The sequence below is a fragment of the Microtus oregoni genome, unplaced genomic scaffold (assembly GCF_018167655.1).
Source record: "Microtus oregoni isolate MIOR12 unplaced genomic scaffold, Mior012 000042F_ref0000377, whole genome shotgun sequence".
Lineage (NCBI taxonomy): Eukaryota > Metazoa > Chordata > Mammalia > Rodentia > Cricetidae > Microtus > Microtus oregoni.
The window spans coordinates 12,661,885-12,683,212 of record NW_024543209.1 but is presented as its reverse complement, the minus strand read 5'-3'; the positions used below and the strand labels follow the sequence as shown (position 1 = coordinate 12,683,212).

At 38.1% G+C, this 21,328-nt stretch overlaps 1 protein-coding gene across 5 annotated transcripts in view; it reads left to right on the top strand.

Annotated features, from left to right (window-relative positions):
* The window catches only part of Prpf4b (pre-mRNA processing factor 4B), a 32,926-nt gene that overhangs the window by 8,533 nt on the left and 3,065 nt on the right, over nt 1-21,328 (top strand). For 2 of the 5 annotated variants that reach the window (XR_005972381.1, XR_005972379.1), the window contains exons 3-15: nt 1,210-1,383; nt 4,569-4,724; nt 6,058-6,139; nt 7,821-8,031; nt 9,077-9,150; nt 10,633-10,723; nt 11,304-11,451; nt 12,623-12,760; nt 13,388-13,541; nt 17,103-17,217; nt 17,846-17,997; nt 18,486-18,572; nt 19,727-21,014. Coding sequence is in view for 1 of the 5 variants with exons in the window: in XM_041632657.1 (XP_041488591.1) it covers nt 1,210-1,383; nt 4,569-4,724; nt 6,058-6,139; nt 7,821-8,031; nt 9,077-9,150; nt 10,633-10,723; nt 11,304-11,451; nt 12,623-12,760; nt 13,388-13,541; nt 17,103-17,217; nt 17,846-17,997; nt 18,486-18,572; nt 19,727-19,930 (1,786 nt within the window). In the remaining 4 variants the exon portion in view is untranslated. Of the gene's footprint in view, nt 1-1,209; nt 1,384-4,568; nt 4,725-6,057; nt 6,140-7,820; nt 8,032-9,076; nt 9,151-10,632; nt 10,724-11,303; nt 11,452-12,622; nt 12,761-13,387; nt 13,542-17,102; nt 17,218-17,845; nt 17,998-18,485; nt 18,573-19,726; nt 21,220-21,328 lie in introns of those variants that run through there. The other 3 variants (XR_005972382.1, XR_005972380.1, XM_041632657.1) reach the window with 3 other exon arrangements.

Here is a 21,328-nt window from a genome sequence, read left to right as displayed (position 1 = left end):
AGAAACTAGTTTATTGTGTATATAGGAATTGTGTATTTGAAATTATCTGATCTGCCAGCTTTTACTTAACTAAAAAGATGTTGGCATGAATTCTTAACTATTTATTCATTGCTATTAATATTAATATGTTCATGTAACTATAAGTTAATCTTAAAGTTAAATCATCCCATTCTGAGAACTCTCAGGAGTGTTTTCAAGAGACTCATTATTCTTCACTTCTGAGTAGCCTTCTGTTAAACAGCTCCCCTTTCCTTCAGCATTCTGCTTGGATTGTCTTATCTGAAGTGTTTTAGTCGTCCCATTTTGCTTGGAGTTCAGTAGGAAATTCTGAAAGTTTTATAGAAGACCAAACTTATGTATTTGAAAAACCCCCCTTTTTAATCATGAAAAGGTCAAATAATACAGAAGCCTATTAAGTCCTTTGCCTCCCCATCCCTCTAAGCCTCTTCCAATAAATTTGTATCCTGCTAGCCCACGTCATACGCACATTATAGTTGAATATAAGTGCTTTCTTATAAATGGAGTCTGCAAATTATCTCAAAGTACAAATGGTATACTATTTTTTGAAACATGCTTTGGTGACAGTATATAGGTCATTTTTTTATATTTTATAACCACAGTAAATTACAGTGTGGCTGTTGTGTGTTTTGCTGATGAATGTTAGATGGGTTTGTTTTTCACTGTTGGACACAGAGGTTCTGTTGGTTATATTTGAAGCTTCTTTGTAGAATATTCCCAAGTGAATTTGTCCAGTCTCTATATATACAGTTGTATCTTAGAAAATTTTGCCTAACTCTAAACTCTCACATGTCCCAAGGCACAAACACACACACACACACACATATATAATAAATAAAATAAGATTTGACCACAGAATTATCAATATATAGACACTTCAAAATGAGGAAATAGATTATTATAAGCCAGTTAGGCAAATTTCCTTTAGTTGTACATCTAAAATTAGAGTTTCTTTTTAACATGAATACCCTTTAATTCTTAAATTTTGAGGTCATGGGAAATACTTTCATTATATGCCACAATGCCATAACATCACAATGCCAGTGGGGTCATCTGACTTTAAATGCTAATTCAGAGTAAATTAATCAGAGTTACTCTCTTTAAGTTTGTGAATCTTACACTCTTTACATGTTGAGAGGATTCTTTTAGTTTGTTCTATTTTTGCCTTAACCTCCATTTGTTTCCCTTAAGAACACGGCCTCGAGATGATATTCTCAGTAGATGCGAACGATCAAAAGATGCTAGCCCCATCAATAGGTGGTCTCCAACCCGAAGAAGAAGTAGGTCTCCCATTAGGAGGAGATCCCGTTCCCCATTGAGACGCAGTAGGTCTCCAAGACGAAGAAGCAGGTCCCCTCGGAGAAGGTAAGTATAAAGGACAAATGTTATTGTCTCGACTTGTTCACATTTGACTCTTTGAAATTTTAATTGGCAGGTTTTCCCATAGACCATTTTTCTCTGAAACATTTTTGTTGATCCCATAGCCACTTCCTGCCAGCATGTGGTATTGCACACTGTTTTCTTTAGTGCAGTTTCCTTTGAAATTCATGCAAGCCATAGGTCTTCAAGAACTCAGTTACGAGGCTAGGGAGATGTCTCAGTTGCCTTTCCAGAAGACCCAAATTTGGGTCTCATCATTCATGTCATGTGACCAAAACCACTTGTAACTCCAGCTCCAAGGGATCCAGTGCCCACTTCTGGTTTTCCTGCACACGTACATACACATGGTATTCATGAATACAGGCACACATAATAAAAGGAGTCTTTAAAATTGATAATACCTAGATTTTTTTTTTTAAACTTGTAGCAAGACCTTTTTTAAAAAAGCAAGGTTGTATAAGTAACTTGATTTTTGGTTAGGATTTCTGACTAAAACATTTCAACTCATTATTTGAAAACATTTTATATAAAGTATATTTACAGGTTGATAAGAAAGGACTTAAAATCCGTGCATACATTAACCTGAACATAAGCATAAATGAACATTCTTTTGTCAACCTTTAATGTCGTTTGAATATAGTTTAGGAAGACAGCATACTAAAGGCTTACATTAAAACCACCTTTTCATATTTCTGATGATTTACTTCTTAAAACTATCTTCCTAGATATGGGAATGCATAAAAGTGCTTCTGCTCAGTGTAAGGTTTCTGCCTTTGCCAAGTTTGTGTGCGCCAGTGTGTACAATTGTGATCTCCTTCCTACACAGACTCGGGCAGGTGGTTTTCCTGCTGCTATCCTCTTGACCACTTTCTTTCTTCTCAGTTGTAGATCCATTTTCTGTTTGTAGTGTCATCTTTTCGTGCATGCAGGTGTCCAAGATGCCCAGAGGGCATTGGATCTCTTGGAACTGGAGTTAGAGGCAATTGAGTCACAGCAAGTTGTGAGCTTCCTGATGTGGATGCTGAGAACTGGATCTAGGTCCTCTTTAAGGACAGTAAGCTGGGCTGGAGAGATGGTTCAGTGCTAAAGAGCCCTGACTACTTTTTCAGAAGACCTGGATTTGGTTCTTGGCACCCACATGGTGAATTACACCCTCTCCTTCTCCCCCCTCCCATAAATAAGTGGATTGATTAATATTATAAAATTTAAAAAGAAAGCCTTAGGTTTGTCTTTTCTGTACCTAGTAAGCAGTAGTGTGCCTTTAAATTGATTTTATTAAAACATAGCTAGGCCAGTAGGGTGGGAAGAGGTGCTTGCACAAAGCTTAAGTTTAATCCTCAGATGCTACAGGGTGTCAAATGAGAAGTAGCTCTTGAGAGTTGTTTTACACTCATGTGCCTGTTAGACTTGTACACATGAAGGTGTAAATAATGTTTAAGACTTCATAAAGTAGGGGGAGGGAAATGGGAGGCTGGGAGGAGGTGGAAACTTGATTTTTGTTTATGTTTTTTTTCTTCTTTTCTCAATAAAAAAAATAGTAAAAAAATTTAAAAAAAAAAGACTTCATAAAGTAGCATTCTCTGGGATGTATGAAATTATGAGGTGTGACAGGCACACCTAGTCACCACAGTCTAGAGAGAGAAGATTCTACCTCTTTGTTATCAGCATCTCCTTTGACTCTAGCGCTTAGTGACCATCTGTGTGTTCTGTCCTTGTAGTTTCAACTTAGGTTTTATAGAAACTATTTTATGCTCTTACTTTGGGAGTTTATGTAATTAGTAATACAGTTAAAATGCATAGCTGGCATAAACAGCTTAGAGAACAAATGTTGTTGAGACCCAAAGGAAACCTTATTTTTACTATATTAATAAAATGTATGGCCAGAGAGATGGCTTAGTGGATAAGAACACTCTACAAGCATGAAAACCTGAGTTCAAATCTGCTGTGGTGATACTTTGTGTATGTTTTAACAAATAAAGCTTGCCTGAAGATCAGAGTGCAGAGCTAAGCCACTAGAGGCCAGGCAGTGGTGGTACACATCTTTCATTCCAGCACTTGGGATCATATGCCTTTAGTTCCAGCGCTAGGGAGGCAGAGACAGGAGGGCAGTACAGTCTGAGGCTTGGTGGAGACAGCTGAAGTCTGAGGATCGTCCCTGCAGTCAGAGGACAGGATAGCCCCTTTGGTCTGAACATTGGTAGAGGTAAAAGGTCTCCTTAGTGGCTGCCTGCGCTGCTTCTCTGATCGTCAGCATTAATCCCTATATCTGATTCTGGGTTTTTATTATTAATACCAGTTAGAATTCATGCTGCATCCTCATAACTCAGATAAAATGCTGAGCATGGCTATATAAGCGTATGACTCTGGCATTTAGGGGACAGACAGGTAAATCCTGAGTGCTGGCCACTCCAGCTATAAAGGCAAGTTTCTCAGGTCATAATGAGACTCTTGTCTCAAGAATTTAAGATGTGGAAGACAATAGAGAAAGACATCCTGCTCCCTTTTCTGCATTCTTACACTCTCACATGCGTCTACATAAGATAACATAACACATATATCTAGTATGGACCAGTACTGAGTCACAACTTTGGTGCTGGTAAATATTGATAGTGTAGCTCAGTTGTAGAGTACTTGACTTGCACACACTCTCCAGAACAACCAGAGAAACAAACAAATATTTGTTTCCATTTTGCTTAACTCCATATTCATGAAGAAAAAAAAAGAATATGACAGGTTTTATTAACTATGTTTGTTGAAATTTTTAAGTGAGGGGCCAGAGAGGTTCCTCTAGAGCACTTGGTGCTCTAGCAGAGGACCTGGATTTGGTTCCTAGCAACCACATGGTAGATCACTGTTGTATGTAACTCAAGTTCAGGAGATCAAATGCCCTTTCCAGGCCTCTGCAGGTATCAGTTGTACACATACATACATTTAGGCCCTCACAAACACAAATTTTTAATGACTCTAGGTCAGCCTCCTCCCAAGTGCTGGGATATATGTTGTGCCACCATGCCTGTGCACCTTTCTTCAATAGACTAGTTTTTGGAGATAGGTGGGTTCCCAGAAAAAGAAAGTCTCCCTTTATTCTTCCCTACGCATGTATGCCCTTTGCTTACCTTAATTGATACTTTAACAAACACTTATTTGTTCCTTTTTTTTCCTTCAAATAGAGATAGGGGTCGAAGGAGCAGGTCTCGCTTGAGAAGAAGATCTCGGTCACGTGGTGGTCATAGGAGAAGGAGCAGAAGCAAAGTAAAGGAAGATAAATTTAAAGGAAGTCTTTCTGAAGGAATGAAAGTTGAGCAAGAATCTTCATCTGATGATAAGTAAGACTGGAGCTACACCCATTTCATGTGCCTAGTACAGGAAATGTACTAGGTGATGTAGATGTACAAGAGATCTTTAATTTCTACCTGAGTGACATAAGTGAATCCCTAATTTCATGCAGAATTTACAAGCTAACCTTTTGTGGTCATTAGGTAGGCTTATGGCATAGATAACACTCTGATTTTAGGGGTTCTGATTTGTCTAGATTGAGTTGAATGTTGGGCCATCATTTTAATGAGTCTTCCTTTTGTTTTTATTAGAACAGACAAGTTTAGGGGAAGACTTCTACAAAGTTCAGACTTTTCGGCTTGTCAGATGTTAATGTGGTTTTCAGTTGGATAGTTGTTAGTATGTCAGTGGTGTTTCTCAAGTGTTAGAAATGTTTTAAAGTTTCTATAAGCACTATCTCCAAATCAAAGCTAATTTAGTTGGGTATTTCTCACTAGCACTTCTTGCCCTCATTGGACACATTTTGTTGGTGTCTGAAGACGTTTGATTGTTACCTTGTGTTAGAAGGCCAAGAATACTAGATCTTGCAATACCCAGGCTAATTTCACCTCACAAAACAACCCATCCCCCTAAATCAGTAGTGCTTGGATTAAGAAACCCCAACTGGTTCTGTGACTGAGGAAGATGCGAAAGAGAAGAGTTCTGCATCGAGCCTGACACAGTCACAGTGCACTTCTTAGTGTCATGAACTACTCAGCAGACGCTAAGCATTCAAAGGACAGCTATGCTTAGGAGGCCCTAAAGTTTGGGGTTACCATTGAAGAACATGTGGGTGGATATTCAGAATATGGACATTCGGAATAGTGTGTTGGATATTGAACCTTATTGCCCTTCTGAAAGAGTCAAGTGTTTGCATGAATACTTTTATTTTCTTTTTGTGGTTTTTTTGAGACAGGATTTCTCTGTGTGGCACTGGCTATCCTGGAACTCATTTTGTAGACCAGGATGGCCTTGAACTCAGAGATTTGTTTGCTTCTTCTGGGATTAAAGGTGTGTGCCACCACCACTTTCCAGCAGACCATGAGCGTTCTGTGATCTAGAAAAAAATAATAGCTTACTTGTTCCAACTTTTCTTTAGAGGTGAGAAAACTCAGATCAAAGCAGGAAAAGAACTCTTTTCTATGTTTATGTAGAGATCCTTCTTGTTTTCTAGTTTTGGTGCCATGAACAAGGTGAGGATAAAGTTTGCTAGGCTTCCATCAGGCAGCTGAGAGTCGGACCAGCAGTGATGGCTCAGACTGTGGCTCCAACTTTAATTTTTAAATATTCGAGTGAACAGTTTGGAAATCTGCAAAAATGTATGAAAACATTTTTTTTTTAAAGCCTTGAAGATTTTGATGTAGAGGAAGAAGATGAAGAGGCGCTAATAGAACAGAGGAGGATACAGAGGCAGGCCATTGTACAGGTATGTGATGTGTAAATGGACGTTTCCTGCTCCAGGAGTCACTTCCTGGTTACTACATAGAGGCTTATATTAATTGTAAATGCTCAGCCATTAGCTCAGGCTTGTTACTAGCTTTTACACTTAAATTAACCCATAATTCTTACCTATGTTTAGCCATGTGGCTTGGTAACTTTTCTCAGTATGGCATTCTCATTTTGCTTCTCTGCATTTGCCGGTGACTACTGACTCCACCCTTCATCTTCCCAGAATTCTCCTAGTCTGGTTCTGGTGTTCAATCTCTTCCTGCCCAGCTATTGGCCAGTCTGCTTTTTATTAGCCAATGAGAGTAATACATATTCACAGTGTAGGAAAAGATTGTTCCACAGCAGTGGTGTTCCTTCTAATGCCTGGTACTCAGAGGAAAATAGATTTTTAGGTTGAGCACAGAAGGGGAATAGTGACAGTAACCAGATCACTAGAAGAGCTTCTACATTTGTGACACTTGTATTTCTTCAGTTACTAGAACTGACTGTTTGGTTTTACATAGAATTGTGATATATGTAAAACATGAAAATTTGAAGTATTTTTTTTAACAAACATGAAAATTCTTATAGGATATATTGTAAATTCATTTAGCAAAATCAATGATTGTTACTATACAAAAAGCACCTTAGTATCTAAAAAGATAATGGCAAGGTTTGTAATTGGAAAATTTATTTTTTTGCACGTATGTTGTGTACATGTACATGCATCATGGCATGAGTATGGTGTATGTTGGTGCTGTGGGTTATTTGGAAGGACTTAGTTCTATGTGTGTGTGTGTTTTCTAGGAATTGAACTTCGGTTGCCAGGCTTGGTGGCAATTAACTTTTACCCACTGTGCCTTAGTTGCCAACCCATAATTGGGCTTTATATGAAAGATGAGTAAGAAAGGCATTCTGTTCGGGTCTTAGCAGTCACAAAGTAATAAAATTTGCTGCTTTGAAAGAAAGGCAAACCACATATCTTTTGCGGTCCTGAGACAAAATCCTGGTACAGCTTTTGGGTCATTGGGGACAACAATCCTCATAAAGTGTCTCAGAGGACAAAGACAAGAGCAGCCATGGCAGCTCACATGTAGCAAACGGTAAGTCAGGAAACCAAGGAAAGAATCAAATGCAAAAGAAGCAAGATAGACCTGGGAAGTTTTTAATGGCATTCTGGTAAAGTCTTTATTAAGCCGATACGCCTGAAAACTTGGTTGAGCCTGTTTTGTTATTGGCCAGATTCAAGATCCCTTATCTGCAACCCTTGCCAGATAAGATTCAAAACTTAGACACTTTTGAATGTTAAACAGTATTATGGGGTGTATCTGTCTACATCACTTAGAGCTACCTAAGGAATCTAAAATAGATCCTGTGATCAGCACATTAATATTTCTAAAATGAGATACATGAGTAGTCAAACCAGTGGGTAAAGAGCAATGAAAAATATAAACTCATAGTCAGGTCAGGTTTACCACCTGGTGAATGTACACCAAACACAAATACTTTTCAGACTTGGTGAAATTTGGAATTTTGTAAGGATTGTGCACCTGATGCAAGGCAGGTATGGATGCTTTGTTGTTTTAGCATTTGCATGACTCCCAGTGTCTAATGCAGCAACTTTAGAAAGTCATCTATTTAGATAATTTCTGAAGCTCATGTATCTATTGTTATTACAGAAATATAAATACCTTGCTGAAGATAGCAATATATCTGTGCCATCTGAGCCAAGCAGCCCCCAGAGCAGCACGAGGTCACGATCGCCTTCTCCAGATGACATCTTGGAGCGGGTAGCTGCTGATGTAAAAGAATATGAGCGAGAGAATGTTGACACCTTTGAGGCCTCAGTAAAAGCCAAGCATAATCTAATGACTGTTGAACAAAATAATGGTGAGTTAGTGTCTTAATGATGCTTTTCTCTGGTTTTAGCTGTATAACCTTATAATGATTAGATTTGAGGGAAACTAAACGGGAGTAAGAATATTGTGCTTACATGCTTTTTAGCTTATTTTGTGTATATGTGTGTCTGTATGGCATGGGTTTCATGTGCAGGCCAGGAGACAACCCCAGGTTTTATTTCTCCTGCTTCATTCATCTTTTCTTGAGACAGATCCTTTACTGTCTTAGAACTTGCTGCATAGGCCAGGCTGGCTCACCAGGGCATCCACCTGTGTTTGTCTTCCTAGTGTTGGGATCACAAGTGCAGCTATGACGCCCTGCTTTTTTATACAGGCTCTGGCAAAACAAGGACTCCATTGATTCTCATTTCTTGTTAAGGGTGTCTGTGTTTTATTCAGTCATCTCACAGATGTGTGTGGATTATATCCAGTTGTGGCTACCCATTGGATACTAATTTAGTAACACTGTATATCAGGTTGTTTTCAGAGCTAATCCACAGAGTTTTGGAATAGTTTCCTAGAAAGCCAATGTGTAAGAAGTAAAAAAAGTTTGATTAATACTACTGATTGTTCTGTTGACTTAGGTTTTAGTTTCTATTTTCATTTCTCAAGTATTAATGTGATCCCTGGATGAGAAGTGGATTCTTTGCGTGTGCTCTTGCTGTATATTGTCAGATTCTGTCTTTCAAGTTACGTCATCTTGCCATTCCATACACCTAGGTACTTACTTAGCCAAAGTCTTATTAATATAGTATTGTCTTCTAAATAAGATTTTAAGGGTAACTACATTTTAATCCAAGATTATTATGTAGTTGCTGTTAACTTATTTATTTAAACTGACAGTGGCTAAAGTTGATGTTAGTCTTTCTGACGTGTACTTGTAGATTTTTATATCAAGTATTATGAGCTGCTTTTCAAATACTGGTTGAAAGTCAGTGTGAAAAAGGAAAAGATTTGATTAATACTACTGATTTTTCTGTTGACTTAGATTTTAATTTGATTTTATTTCTCAAGTATTAATGTATATTTCATTTAAGGTTCATCTCAGAAGAAGCTTTTGGCACCTGATATGTTTACAGAATCTGATGATATGTTTGCTGCTTATTTTGATGTGAGTAGTTTTAAGTTAGTACTTAGGAAAAATTCTGTTTAACTAGTGTATATGAGCAGTTACAGAGAGAAATGAGGTTCTCATTGACAAAGTAAGAAAACATCTGAATAGGCTATGTGAGTAGCATTTCAAAACCAAAGTGTACTAATTTTGTACCTCCCAGAGGCCTAAACTGTTAGTTGTTAAAAGGTAAGGTGTACAACAGAAGTATTAGAGAACTTTACCAGAGTTCTCTATCCAGAAGACTAAATGTGCAGTACTTGTCTGCTTGTATGTACATACCCCACCTCCACACGTGAACAGGAATATATGCATGTGTTAGATACCATGGGGTGTTAGTTAACTGACCTTAGTCACTAGTTGGTTGTGTGTGTGTGTGTGTATTTGTTTTTGTTTTGCTGTAATATTTAACAATGCCATTTTATTAGAAGTCCTGACTACAAATACAGCTGAAAGTCTGGGGCCATTTTCAGTTTATATTTAAAGGATCATAAGAAATTCAAGGCCTTAGTAAGAAGAAATAGAGAGGATATAACAGGAAATAAAAATGAGGTAGAATAAACAGTGTATGAGACCCTGAAGACTCGATAGGCCTAAGTAATCTGCAGTGCATCACATGAACCACAACAGGCACACTAGAAGAACATGAGATGAATATTGTCCTCATTGAACTATCAGCACCTATCATTTGCCTAGATGATACTTTGTGTTCCCATTCTATTACTATAATGAAATACCTGGACAATTAATCGTAAAGAGAAAAGATTTATTTGGGTTCCGATCTGTAATCATCTGGCAGCACATCATGGCAGAAGTGGATGGCAATAAAACTGCTCATGGTCAAGAAGAGGAAGAATACAAGAAGGATTTTGTGTCTCAAAATCTTTGAACTTATGCTAGGTGATGACTCTTTAAAAGATTCCACTGCCTTCTGGCAATGCCACTTGGGGAATCCAAAGCCTTTGTCACAAAGACTTGGGAGTGTAGGTTGGGGTGTCTAATAACCAAACTATGACATCATTGCAGGATCTTCTGGGTACCATGGAAAATAATATAGAATAGGGTTCTTCACAAATACTAGAAAATTAAAAAATGTTATTTTTAATTTTCCACACAGACTCAACCTAGAGCAGCCATTGAATGTTAGTATACTTCATGCCTGTGTGGTAAGGGTACAAATGTCTGTGGACAAGAAGGCAGAGAAAGGAATGTTGGGAATCAGTAGGCATTGTTGGACACTGTGATAGTTGACAAGTTATGTAGGGCTTTTTCCAGATCTGATTTTAAATTTTGTTGTCATTTTTAGTACCCTAATCATACCCTGAAAACTTGGAAATCTTGAATATTTTTCCTGGTATTAAGATATTAGGCATTTGGTAATTATATTCTGGCTACTTAATGAAATGTTAGTTTTGCCATTTCTTGTTACTAAGGAGGTTTGCAGTCACCCAGCGAGCACTCATGTTGCCTCCCTCATTTCAGAGTGCTCGTCTCCGTGCTGCTGGCATCGGGAAAGATTTCAAAGAGAATCCCAACCTTAGAGATAATTGGACAGATGCAGAAGGCTATTACCGTAAGTTTGCATTTTTCATCAGCTTTAAAATTCATTGTACAATTCCATAAAAGCACACTGTTTGGTGTAATCACACATTGTTTAAGTCTCAGTAGAAAAGTTTGGCACAGCTAGTCGTGGCATAATGAAGTTTTGTTATATTCCAGTCAGCAGCCCAGAAGAAGCATTACATGTTAATTAAAGTAAAGCTAAGTTTGTTTGTAGATAATTTCAGCCGTGAGTGAATCCTTTAGAGGAGACGTCTATCACTTGACAATCTTTACATTGTAAGTCAAGAGAGCAACATGCAGAGGAACTCAGGTGCAGTCACAGTCTTTGTCATGCAGTGTTACAGCTGAAGACACTTCGGTGAGCATGTTTATAAAGTTGCCAGCAGTTGATGGGAACTCCTGGAATTGTCTGAAATAGGCATGCAGCTTCTTTCACATTTTGAAAAGATGACCAGCAGAGACCGTGACTGATTTTCCATTGTGTATTGGAAACTGGAGATTTGATCCAATTTTTAAATAACTTCAATGTGTTAATAACTTTTTGATTTTGTTTTTATAATCAAACTTTTAACTTTTAAATTTGGTTTTAGGTGTGAACATTGGGGAAGTCCTAGATAAGCGTTATAATGTGTATGGCTACACTGGGCAGGGTGTGTTTAGCAATGTTGTACGTGCCAGGGATAATGCAAGAGCCAATCAGGAAGTGGCGGTAAAGATCATCAGAAACAATGAACTCATGTAAGTAACTGAACCCAAAACAACAGGAAAACACCCAAACATGAATCTTTGGGGGGGGAAAAATGAAATTTATGTCCCGGCAATGTGGAAGAGATGCATGGGCAGCCCATATATGGCAGTTCTGTTGAACTTGTCAATCAATACTGGGTTTCATGGTCTAAGTTGATGAGGATGACTAACCAGGCAGGTCTCTTGCTCAAGAGGGCATTAGATCAAGCCACCATGTCTTTGCTAAGAATTGAACTCAGGATCTTGGGAAGAGCAGACAGTAACTGCTAAGCCATCTCTCCAGCCCGTGAATCTTAGTTAAATAAAATTTTTAGAAGAGATTTTTTTTACTGTATATTTTAATTTACAGCCATATCTTACATGTGATGATCTAGAACCATAGATTATGTTGAACTCATTTCAGTACCTACTCTGTACCAATACATCCTTAGTTCTCCTGCCTTACGTAATGCCGTGTCCTATTGTGACAACCTTAATCTAGAAGGAAGATATCAAAGTATATTGATTTCTGCTGACAGGAATTATTTGTCTTTCATCTCTTGACTTTTTTCTTTCATGAGCAGAAGTAATTACTGTACCCATCTATTTAAATTTGTACCACACACTGAGCTGGTAATAGAACCAGATTTTCACTGGCTTTTAAATGTTAGAAGTCTTAGAGATTTTTATTCAAGTCTTTGATTAAACTTAGAAAGATGTGTTTGGTTTGGAAGGTCTGGCCTGTACTGTAGACACTAAGATGTAGCTTATGACAGTTTACTGTCAGATTGTCATTAGCAAAGTTATACTGAGGAAGACATGCCCAATAGTTACGCTCTGAGAAGAACCAAAATAATTATATCAAGGTATTTTGAGATTTTTTTTAAGTTTTTTTCTTATGTGCACTGGTGTTTTGCCTGCATTTATGTCTGTATGAGGTGTCAGATCCCTTGGAGCTGGATCACAGACAGTAAGTTGCCATGTGGCTGTGAACCCTGGTCCTCTGTAAGAACAGCCAGGGCTCTTAACCACTGAGACATTTCTCCAGCCCCAAGATTTAAAAAAAAAATTAATAAGTTAAATATAACACTTAGTGTTACATGTGTTACAAATGGCATATCAGGCTGTATCTGAAAGATGTTACTCCTAAGTTCTTGTACCCTAATTTTCTTTTTCATTGCAGGCAAAAGACTGGTTTAAAAGAACTAGAATTCTTGAAAAAACTTAATGATGCTGATCCTGATGACAAATTTCATTGCCTGCGCCTCTTCAGACACTTTTACCATAAGCAGCACCTCTGTCTTGTATTCGAGCCTCTCAGGTAAAGTGTCAAACTGAGCAATCAAGTACACATATAGTTATCTGCCTACCAGCCTCATCCTGGGTAAATGCAGGGGAGATTTCGGGACTGCTTAGGGTTTTCCTGCTGGTTCTTTTCGTTAACCATATTCTCCTGAAAATCATCAGTGTGTAAAACATGAACTGATTGCTGTATCGTGTGGCAGACAGTAAGTAACCTCAGGTACCATGCAGGTCAGCAGTAATGTGGCTTCCAAGTTGTGTTTTCAAGGGGGCCTTTCTTGAGTAAAGGAGGAATTACTATGTAGTATTTCTTCCTTTATGTTGAAAATCGAACTTTGTTGGGAAGCTGTACTATGGATATATTGTTATTCTCTCAAATAATTTAGCAAACATTGGGGATAAGCTTTCTTAAACAATTATATAAACTGTATTTTGCACTTGATTCTTTTTATTTTTCTTAAATAAAACAAAAACAAACTCTTTTTTTCATTTTACATAGCAATTCCAATTCCCACTCCCTTCTTTCCTCCCATTTCCTTCACCTTTCCCCCACCCCATTCAATTCTTTTTTTTTTATGCTTGAAAATATTTTTGCCTTTTGTATTTGATTTTTGACCCTATTTTCTTTGATTTTCTCTCCTTAAAGTATGAACTTGCGAGAGGTATTAAAAAAGTATGGTAAGGATGTCGGTCTCCATATTAAAGCTGTGAGATCCTACAGTCAGCAATTGTTCCTGGCGTTGAAACTCCTTAAAAGATGCAACATCCTGCATGCAGATATCAAGCCAGACAATATTCTGGTAAGTCAAACAACTAAACTAGGTCAGCTTTGGTGTATGTCCACATCTCTTCCTGCTAATAACAGGACTACTGTTATGTTGCAGAATAACATATTTTAACAGTATAATTCTATGTATTAATAGCCCATTGTGACCTAATTTGTCAAATTTTATCTTTTTTGAAATTGAACCATGAATTTTATAGAAAACTCTTGAGGGAAGAGGAAATGAATCATCCCTTTTTAAAAATGTATTGATGGATTTATAGTGTGCAGTGGTCCTAAGAATGATGGCAGTCATTTCCTTGAATAGCTGAAGACGACTGTGTAGTTTTGCTGTGTTGAAGTGTGCTCTGATCTTGTGAACACTAAAGAAATTGCTCTCTACTGAGCAGCTATTTGGAGTTCAGTTTTTAAGGTGCATGTTTGGTTTTATTTCCCCAACTTCCCAAATCTCATGCTGAGATTACAGGCACATCCTACCACATTTGGTTCCTGTCTTTTTTTTTTTTTTTAATTGCCTTTGAAGCTGATTTCTGGGACCCAAGCAGTGAGGCTCAGCTCCAGCTAGGTGTTATTGTTGAAAGGTCTTTCTTTGAAGTCATACCATCTCTTATTAGTGATTTCTGCTGTAGTACAATCAGATTTCTCAGTGACTAGTGATTTTGCAATCTGAAGACAACGTCATCATGGTGATAGCATTAATGCACAAGCACACCCCTGCCTTTCTTCCCCTCTCTGTAGCAGTCAGTTTGAATCATATTCACAACTTGATGAATTGCTTCATTGTTTGCCAGTGATATGATCTACAACGTGTGTTTTCTTTTGTAATTTTTTCCCCTTTAAATCTTACTTTATGAATGTGTTTACCTGCATATATGTACATATACTAGGTGAGTGCAGTGCCCACAGAGGGCAGAAGAAGGTGTCACATCCCCTAGGAATGACATAATAGACAGTTGTGGGCACCATGCATGTTCTAGGAATCAGCCTCTCTCTGGAAGTGAAAGTCAGTGCTCTGAGCAGCTGGACTATCTCTCTAGCCTTAGCACCCCCAGTTTTTCATTGTTTTGTTTTTGTTTGTTTTGTATTGCATTGTTTTATTTTTGTTTGTTTTGTATTACATGCTTTTTTTTTAGTTCCTTCTGGAATAATACCATAGAGGAAAAACCATATATGTTAGGTTTTCTTTACTGAGATCATGTTTGAGCTGTGACAAACCAAATTCTTAAAGAGATTGTGAATGGGTGAGGGGCTATTGTAGCTCAGAGGTAGAGTGCTTGCCAGCATGCCTGAGACTCTGGGTTCAATCTCCATCCAGTACCATACCCCAAAACTGCGATCTCATAAAGTTTAATGACTCCCAAGGCTCTAATTTTGAGTACACAGTTATTTTGTATAGTTATATGTATGTGGTACATGAATGTTACACGTGTACATAAGGGTGCTTGTGCCCATGTGTAAGCATGTAGAGGCCAAAAGTCAGCATAGAATGTCTTTCCTCTTGTTCTCCATCTTAATTTTTCCCCATCTTAATTTTTCGAGGCAGAGACTCTCACTGATTCTGGAGCTTACTCATTAGCTATGTTAGCCAGCCAGTGAGCCCCTGGGAGTGTCCTGTGTCTGACAATACAGTTCTCCCACCACTCCCATCTTGAGTGTGTGCTTGGGACTTGAGCTCTGGTTCTCTTACTTGTAAAGCCAGCATTTTACCCACTGAAACCACACATACCATCTGTCTTAAAGTAATTCCTTCCAGTCTGTGACATTAATAATGATGCACATTCTATCTTGATGCTTGGTTTGTGTTTATTGTATTGTACTGTGTGTCTACTATAACTTAGGGGTGGGATTACTGAGAAATTAGCGAAATGGTAGGTATGCTTTACGTGGATTAAGAAATTGATAGCCAACTTTATACTTATTTTTTACTTCAGATTGGTCTTTTTAAAAATTGTGAAATACAGCATATATATCAAACACCTGCAGTTTAAAAGATACGAAGATGTTTGGCAGTAGCTCCTCTTTTTTCCTTTTATGTTAGTTTAGATTTTGGGAACCACGAAAAGGGGGGGGGGGGGAACAATCTTAGAGAACACTAGAACTGATTTCATTCCTGTCAATCTAATGCTTTAGCCTAGTTCTAGCTGCAGTGTGATTCATGTGCAGCATTCCCCATGGGGAATAAAAGTTGCTTAGCAAACTAAAGAGAGGCATTGCTGAGGGTATGTTGCATTGGTGTATTTTTAGCCTACATGAGGGCCCTGCACTGTACCCAATACCAGGTAAATCACCATCTGAGTGAGTGTAGGGCTCTGCTAACATTGAATGCATTGTAACCAGCTCACACGTTCCCCTGGTGCATGGTTCCATGTGTTTTCTGGGTGTTAGACCTTTTTAAGTAGCTAGATTCATTTTTTGTTGTTGCTTTGTTTTGATCACAAAAAAAGTTTACCATTTTAAGATAACTTTCCGCTGGTCTCCAAAGTAAAGAAAAAAAAATCAGTGTTGATATTGTGTTATAGTTTAAAATAATTTGTGTTTGGCTGAGCTTCCTGGCTTAGGCCTTTAATCTTAGCGCTTAGAGGCAGTCACACTTTGTGAGTTCAAGGCTAGCCTGGTCTACATAAATAAGTTCCAGGCCAGCCTGAGCTGCATAGAAAGGCTCTCTCTGGGACTGTGGGAAAGAAACTATTATAACTCAATTCTGTGGATACAGTCCAGCCTGTTCCACTAATTTCACCTTGTGGTGATAACTCCCCTCACAAAGAGAGTTCTAGAGTCAGCTAAACTAAATTGTCACGGGGCTGGGATTAGTGGGCCGAGTTCAAGTCCCACCTTGGCATTTGTATGTGTCTCTTTAGAAAGGGGGGGGGGGGCTCTGGAATATGAATTAACTTCACTTGTTAATCCTGAACATGCTTCTGATGGTGAGTGGCAGCAACGGTGGAGCAGCTCCAGCCTTTCTCAGCAGATGTCACTGTTACTGTATACGTGGGAGTACTTACCAAGGAAACAAGGATAGATGGCTAATAGAGTTCATGTCTGTCAGTTCTCTCACATACATTTAAATTTTTCAGATTTAAAGTGATTACAGTGGATAGAAACCAGATACCTAGATGAAGAATCATTTAGTGTTAGGTGTCATCTTTCCTTTGCCATTGTATTTTTCTGGCAACTGGTAGTTGACTTTAGTCAATTTTTTTTTTTTTTTGATAAATATTCTCATGCTCTTTTTAGAGAGTAATTTGACTTTAGACATTCAAGGAAATCTTAGAAATGCTTTGCCTCATGAAATGAGATTTTTATTTCATGATTCAAATCCATTTTAAATACCGTTAAGTAAAATTAAATAGGCCCAATGTTCCCCCATGCTGCCTTACTAGACAAAAAAAGTCTTACTAGTTGTAATAAAATATTTTAAGAGCACTTTTTTATAATTAGGAACTTGTATAATAGAAAAGGAAATTTTTAAATGCGTGATTTTTTTTTGTATTGAGTTTAATATAAATTTTTAAAGGACAGTTTTGATTTGCCTAATTATTTCTGGCATGAATTGAATTTCCTTCAAAATGTTTTACAGGTCAATGAATCAAAAACAATTTTAAAGCTTTGTGATTTTGGATCGGCTTCGCATGTTGCAGATAATGACATAACGCCTTATCTTGTCAGTAGATTTTATCGTGCTCCGGAGATCAGTAAGTTTCTTAGAGTGTTGTTGTACCTGGGCCATCCTCTGTGGTGGCGGCAGCGTGTGCAATGTCTAAGCACTGTTTTCCATCGTACTTCAGCAGCCGCACCAGTTCATTCATGAGGAAGGGAACCATAGCAAGTTCATCCTCCTCAGGTGGAATGAAGGTAGTTGTGGCAGGAGTCTTGATCATGTCGAGCAAGAGTAGCAAAACAGTTGTGGAAAACCCTCGACTTTAGAAGACTGCTCTTGATTGTTCAAGGTCTGATTATCACGTTTATGGATTGTGTGGGACCTTTGGTTTGCTCTTCCTGTTGCCTGGGTTGAGGTGGACTAGCGCCTCCAGCAAAGGTGAACGGAGAGAGAAGGAAGGCAGCACCTGTGCTTGTCCCTCTAGTTTTCTCCTCTCGTTATTAAACCTGTTGCCATTTTTTTGTTTTTCTTTTTTTCTTTCTTTCTTTTTTATTTTTATTTTTAAATATATCTCTTAAGAGTTAGTGGGAAAGAACATGAAACTAAACTGAGACATGGATATGGCTATAGTTCAAGCTCAGGTAGTCCCCATTACTGGAAATAAAAGTTAAGGAGTTGTTCATTCTTATTCTCATGTATTAAAACCTCCATTTTGTTTTCAGTTATAGGTAAAAGCTATGACTATGGTATCGATATGTGGTCTGTAGGTTGCACCTTATATGAACTCTATACTGGAAAAATCTTATTTCCTGGCAAAACTAATAACCATATGTTGAAGCTCGCCATGGACCTCAAAGGAAAGATGCCAAATAAGGTAGGATAAGTTCCTTCCTGTAGACTTAAAGACACTTTATCATCTAGACTACAGCTTGTAAAATAAAGCTCTCAAAGGCATGGGTAGGTAGCTGTTGTGAGGCCTTAGCTCCTTTCTTGTTAGGGGTTCCAGTTAATGATTTTAATCAGCCAAAAGCTATGAAAGAGAACTCCCTTTTCAGTAGCAGAAGGAGGGGGGCACCCTTGTTGTTGATGAGAAAGAATTGCAACCATGAGACATTAAATGAAAGACAGAATGGAGAGCGGCACATGCGTTAGTTACCATGTGAGGGAGTGCACTGGTCAGAAGAGAAGGCAGCTAAGCATGGCAGACTTACATGATAGACTTACTCTTGGTTCTGTGTACAAGGGCTTCTGGGCCCTAGCAAGAGAGTCTTAAATAATGTTTGCATGAATTATTGCATAGAATTGGTAGTGTGCCAGGCTGCTTTATAGTAATTTTAAAGCCCTTTCCCCACTGTTTTGTAGATGATTCGGAAAGGTGTATTCAAAGACCAACATTTTGACCAAAATCTGAACTTCATGTACATAGAGGTTGATAAAGTAACAGAGAGGGTAAGTCTGGCTTGAGTGTGCCACAGTGGTGGTTCCTATTTGTCTTTTCAGTGTGGGGACTGAGGTGGGGTTTCACATTTATTCGGTCAGTGCTCCTGCCACTGCACTAAGTCCCCATGCTGTATGCTTCATTATCCATGAATTGAGTTCTGTGTGCCATGTGCATTTGTGATTATTTTTAAAATGACAACAAAATATGCAATTTCTTTTTGCTATTAATTACTGAACAAAGCACATCAGGCCATGAAAGCAGTAAAGGGAGTGAAAATGTTTCTTTATTGTCATAATAGTCCCTAGTTAGGCCCTTGCCACCTCACTTAGATCCCTTGATCTGACTTTCCATATTCTTCTATATTGCTATTGGAGGATGTTGTCTATATTTTGAGTTTTGCAGAGTCACAAGCCAAGTTCTCCATAAACTCTGCCTTATTTAGCATTTTTCTCCTCCTTGCAAAGCCACTCTTGTCCAAGAAACACACTGGTTCAGGCATACTTGGGCTTGGTGCCTTTGCTCACAGACTTCCATGAGCTGAATGATATCCTGAGTTACCTCCTCTCCTGAACACATTTATCCAGCATTGCTGAAATAGACATTCCGTATCAACCTTTCTAAAACCTACAGGATGAAGTAATAATTTGCTAATTTTTGATCTGTAATACCAAACCCTTGCTTTTGTTAGAGCACTGGGTAACTTGTTCTGGTACTGGCCTGGTTCAGACCGTCTCTTGCCACTGAAGAATAAGACCAGAGAAAACATAGTTCATGCAGCAGATGCTCATTTGACTAATTGGGGGTTTTTCCATTTAAGTTCCTTGCTTGTTTGAAAAGCTGTGGAGGATAAAACTACCTAAAACCCGTGATTGGTCATCATAAGTATTCTTGTTTATATATTAATATAGACAAACAGCCGGGCGGTGGTGGCGCACGCCTTTAATCCCAGCACTCGGGAGGCAGAGGCAGGCGGATCTCTGTGAGTTCGAGACCAGCCTGGTCTACAAGAGCTAGTTCCAGGACAGGCTCCAAAACCACAGAGAAACCCTGTCTCGGAAAAAAAAAAAAAGAAAACAAAAAAAAATATAGACAAACAAAGTTTGGTTTACATTTACATACATGTAACCTATTTAGAGCCATGCATTGTAAAAATTATTTTTAGGAGAAAGTTACTGTCATGAGCACCATTAACCCAACTAAGGACCTGTTGGCTGACTTGATTGGGTGCCAGCGACTTCCTGAAGATCAACGTAAAAAAGTGCACCAGCTAAAGGACTTGTTGGACCAGATCCTAATGTTGGACCCGGCTAAGCGAATTAGCATCAACCAGGCCCTGCAGCATGCATTCATCCAGGAAAAAATTTAAACGAGATGAAGAAACTCCAAGGGTTTGAGTAACTAAATACAAAGACTGAAGAAATTTCACAGCAGTTTATTATTAATGTATATAAACTTATAAATATTTCTGCAGCAAATTTGAGGAAGCATGATATATTTGAATTAACACCAAGGGTGATATTTCTTTTAGAAATGTTAGTTAAACTGTTTTGTGTCTTATGTGAAATTTCACTGTAGAAATGTTTTAATTGCCAAGACTGCACAAAATTAAAGTGCTAATGTATATGGTTGCAGTTCACATAAAAGACAAAAGCATCTGTTATGAGTAGCAGTGCTGGGTGGTTGATTTGTTTTTAGCAGACTTGGCTTCATTTTGGTCTTCAGATACAATGGCCAGCATAAATGCTGTTTATATTCACGTTTTCCTAGGTGTGTGTGTGCAGGCCACAGCAGCATGCCCTTGGTGTAGTCAGTGCCGAAGGGAGTCTGTTCCTTCTTGAGCCTGCCTGCAGGGATGTCTCCTCTTTTAAAGCAGGTTGTGTACAACATTCAGTACACTGAAGGTAAGCTAAACCATCAACATCACCAGTGTTTTAAGATGTTATTTTATTGGAATAATTGAAAATGAGGGATAGCTGTGTGGCAGAATTTCCTGCATGTGTGATAATTGATCTTGTTTTATTTTTCTGGCATCGCGACTGTGGCATAGTTACAGTTTCTGTTCTGTTCATCACATTTAAAATTTGAAGCGTATGTGCTTGATGGATAGAGCGCCTTCAGTGTACTGTTTCTTATTAACTTTGCTTTTTTTTAAATCAACTTGCTATAGACTTTATATACATTTTGTTAAATACAGTTCTTAGTGACATAGAAACTGCATAGTTCTCATTTACTAATTAAAATGTTGAGGCCTACTTCTGAAAGTCCTCATATTTAAAAGATAGACAGCATAATGAGATTTTTAACTATTTGTATGTCATTTTGAAAGTGTACTGCTTTATGGTAAAAGTGTTTTTCATTTGTTCATTGTTTGCATTATTTGTGATCATGTTGTCTTTCAATACAGGCATAAACCTCCCACTCTTGAACAAAGCAGCTGCTTTTTAAAAGCGGTAATTGCTTCTTTACCTTTTATTTCTTTTGTAAATGAAGCTTTTTCTTTAAAAATGTGACTTTAAAGTGTTGTCTATTGCATAAACAGTTGACACTCACTTACTGTAAAGTGAACATTGTTCTCCTGCATGGGAAGTGGACCATGCAGAATTCTGTATGTTCTCAGTATGCATCACTAGATAATAAAGTCTTTTGTGAACAAGGCATTTGTAGCCATTTTTAAAAGATTTTGTCTTCAGTGCTGGTAAATCAGGTAAACTGTAAATAGTTAAAAACAGTCTTTGATTTTCTCCTGAAAGTATTACCTGCTAAA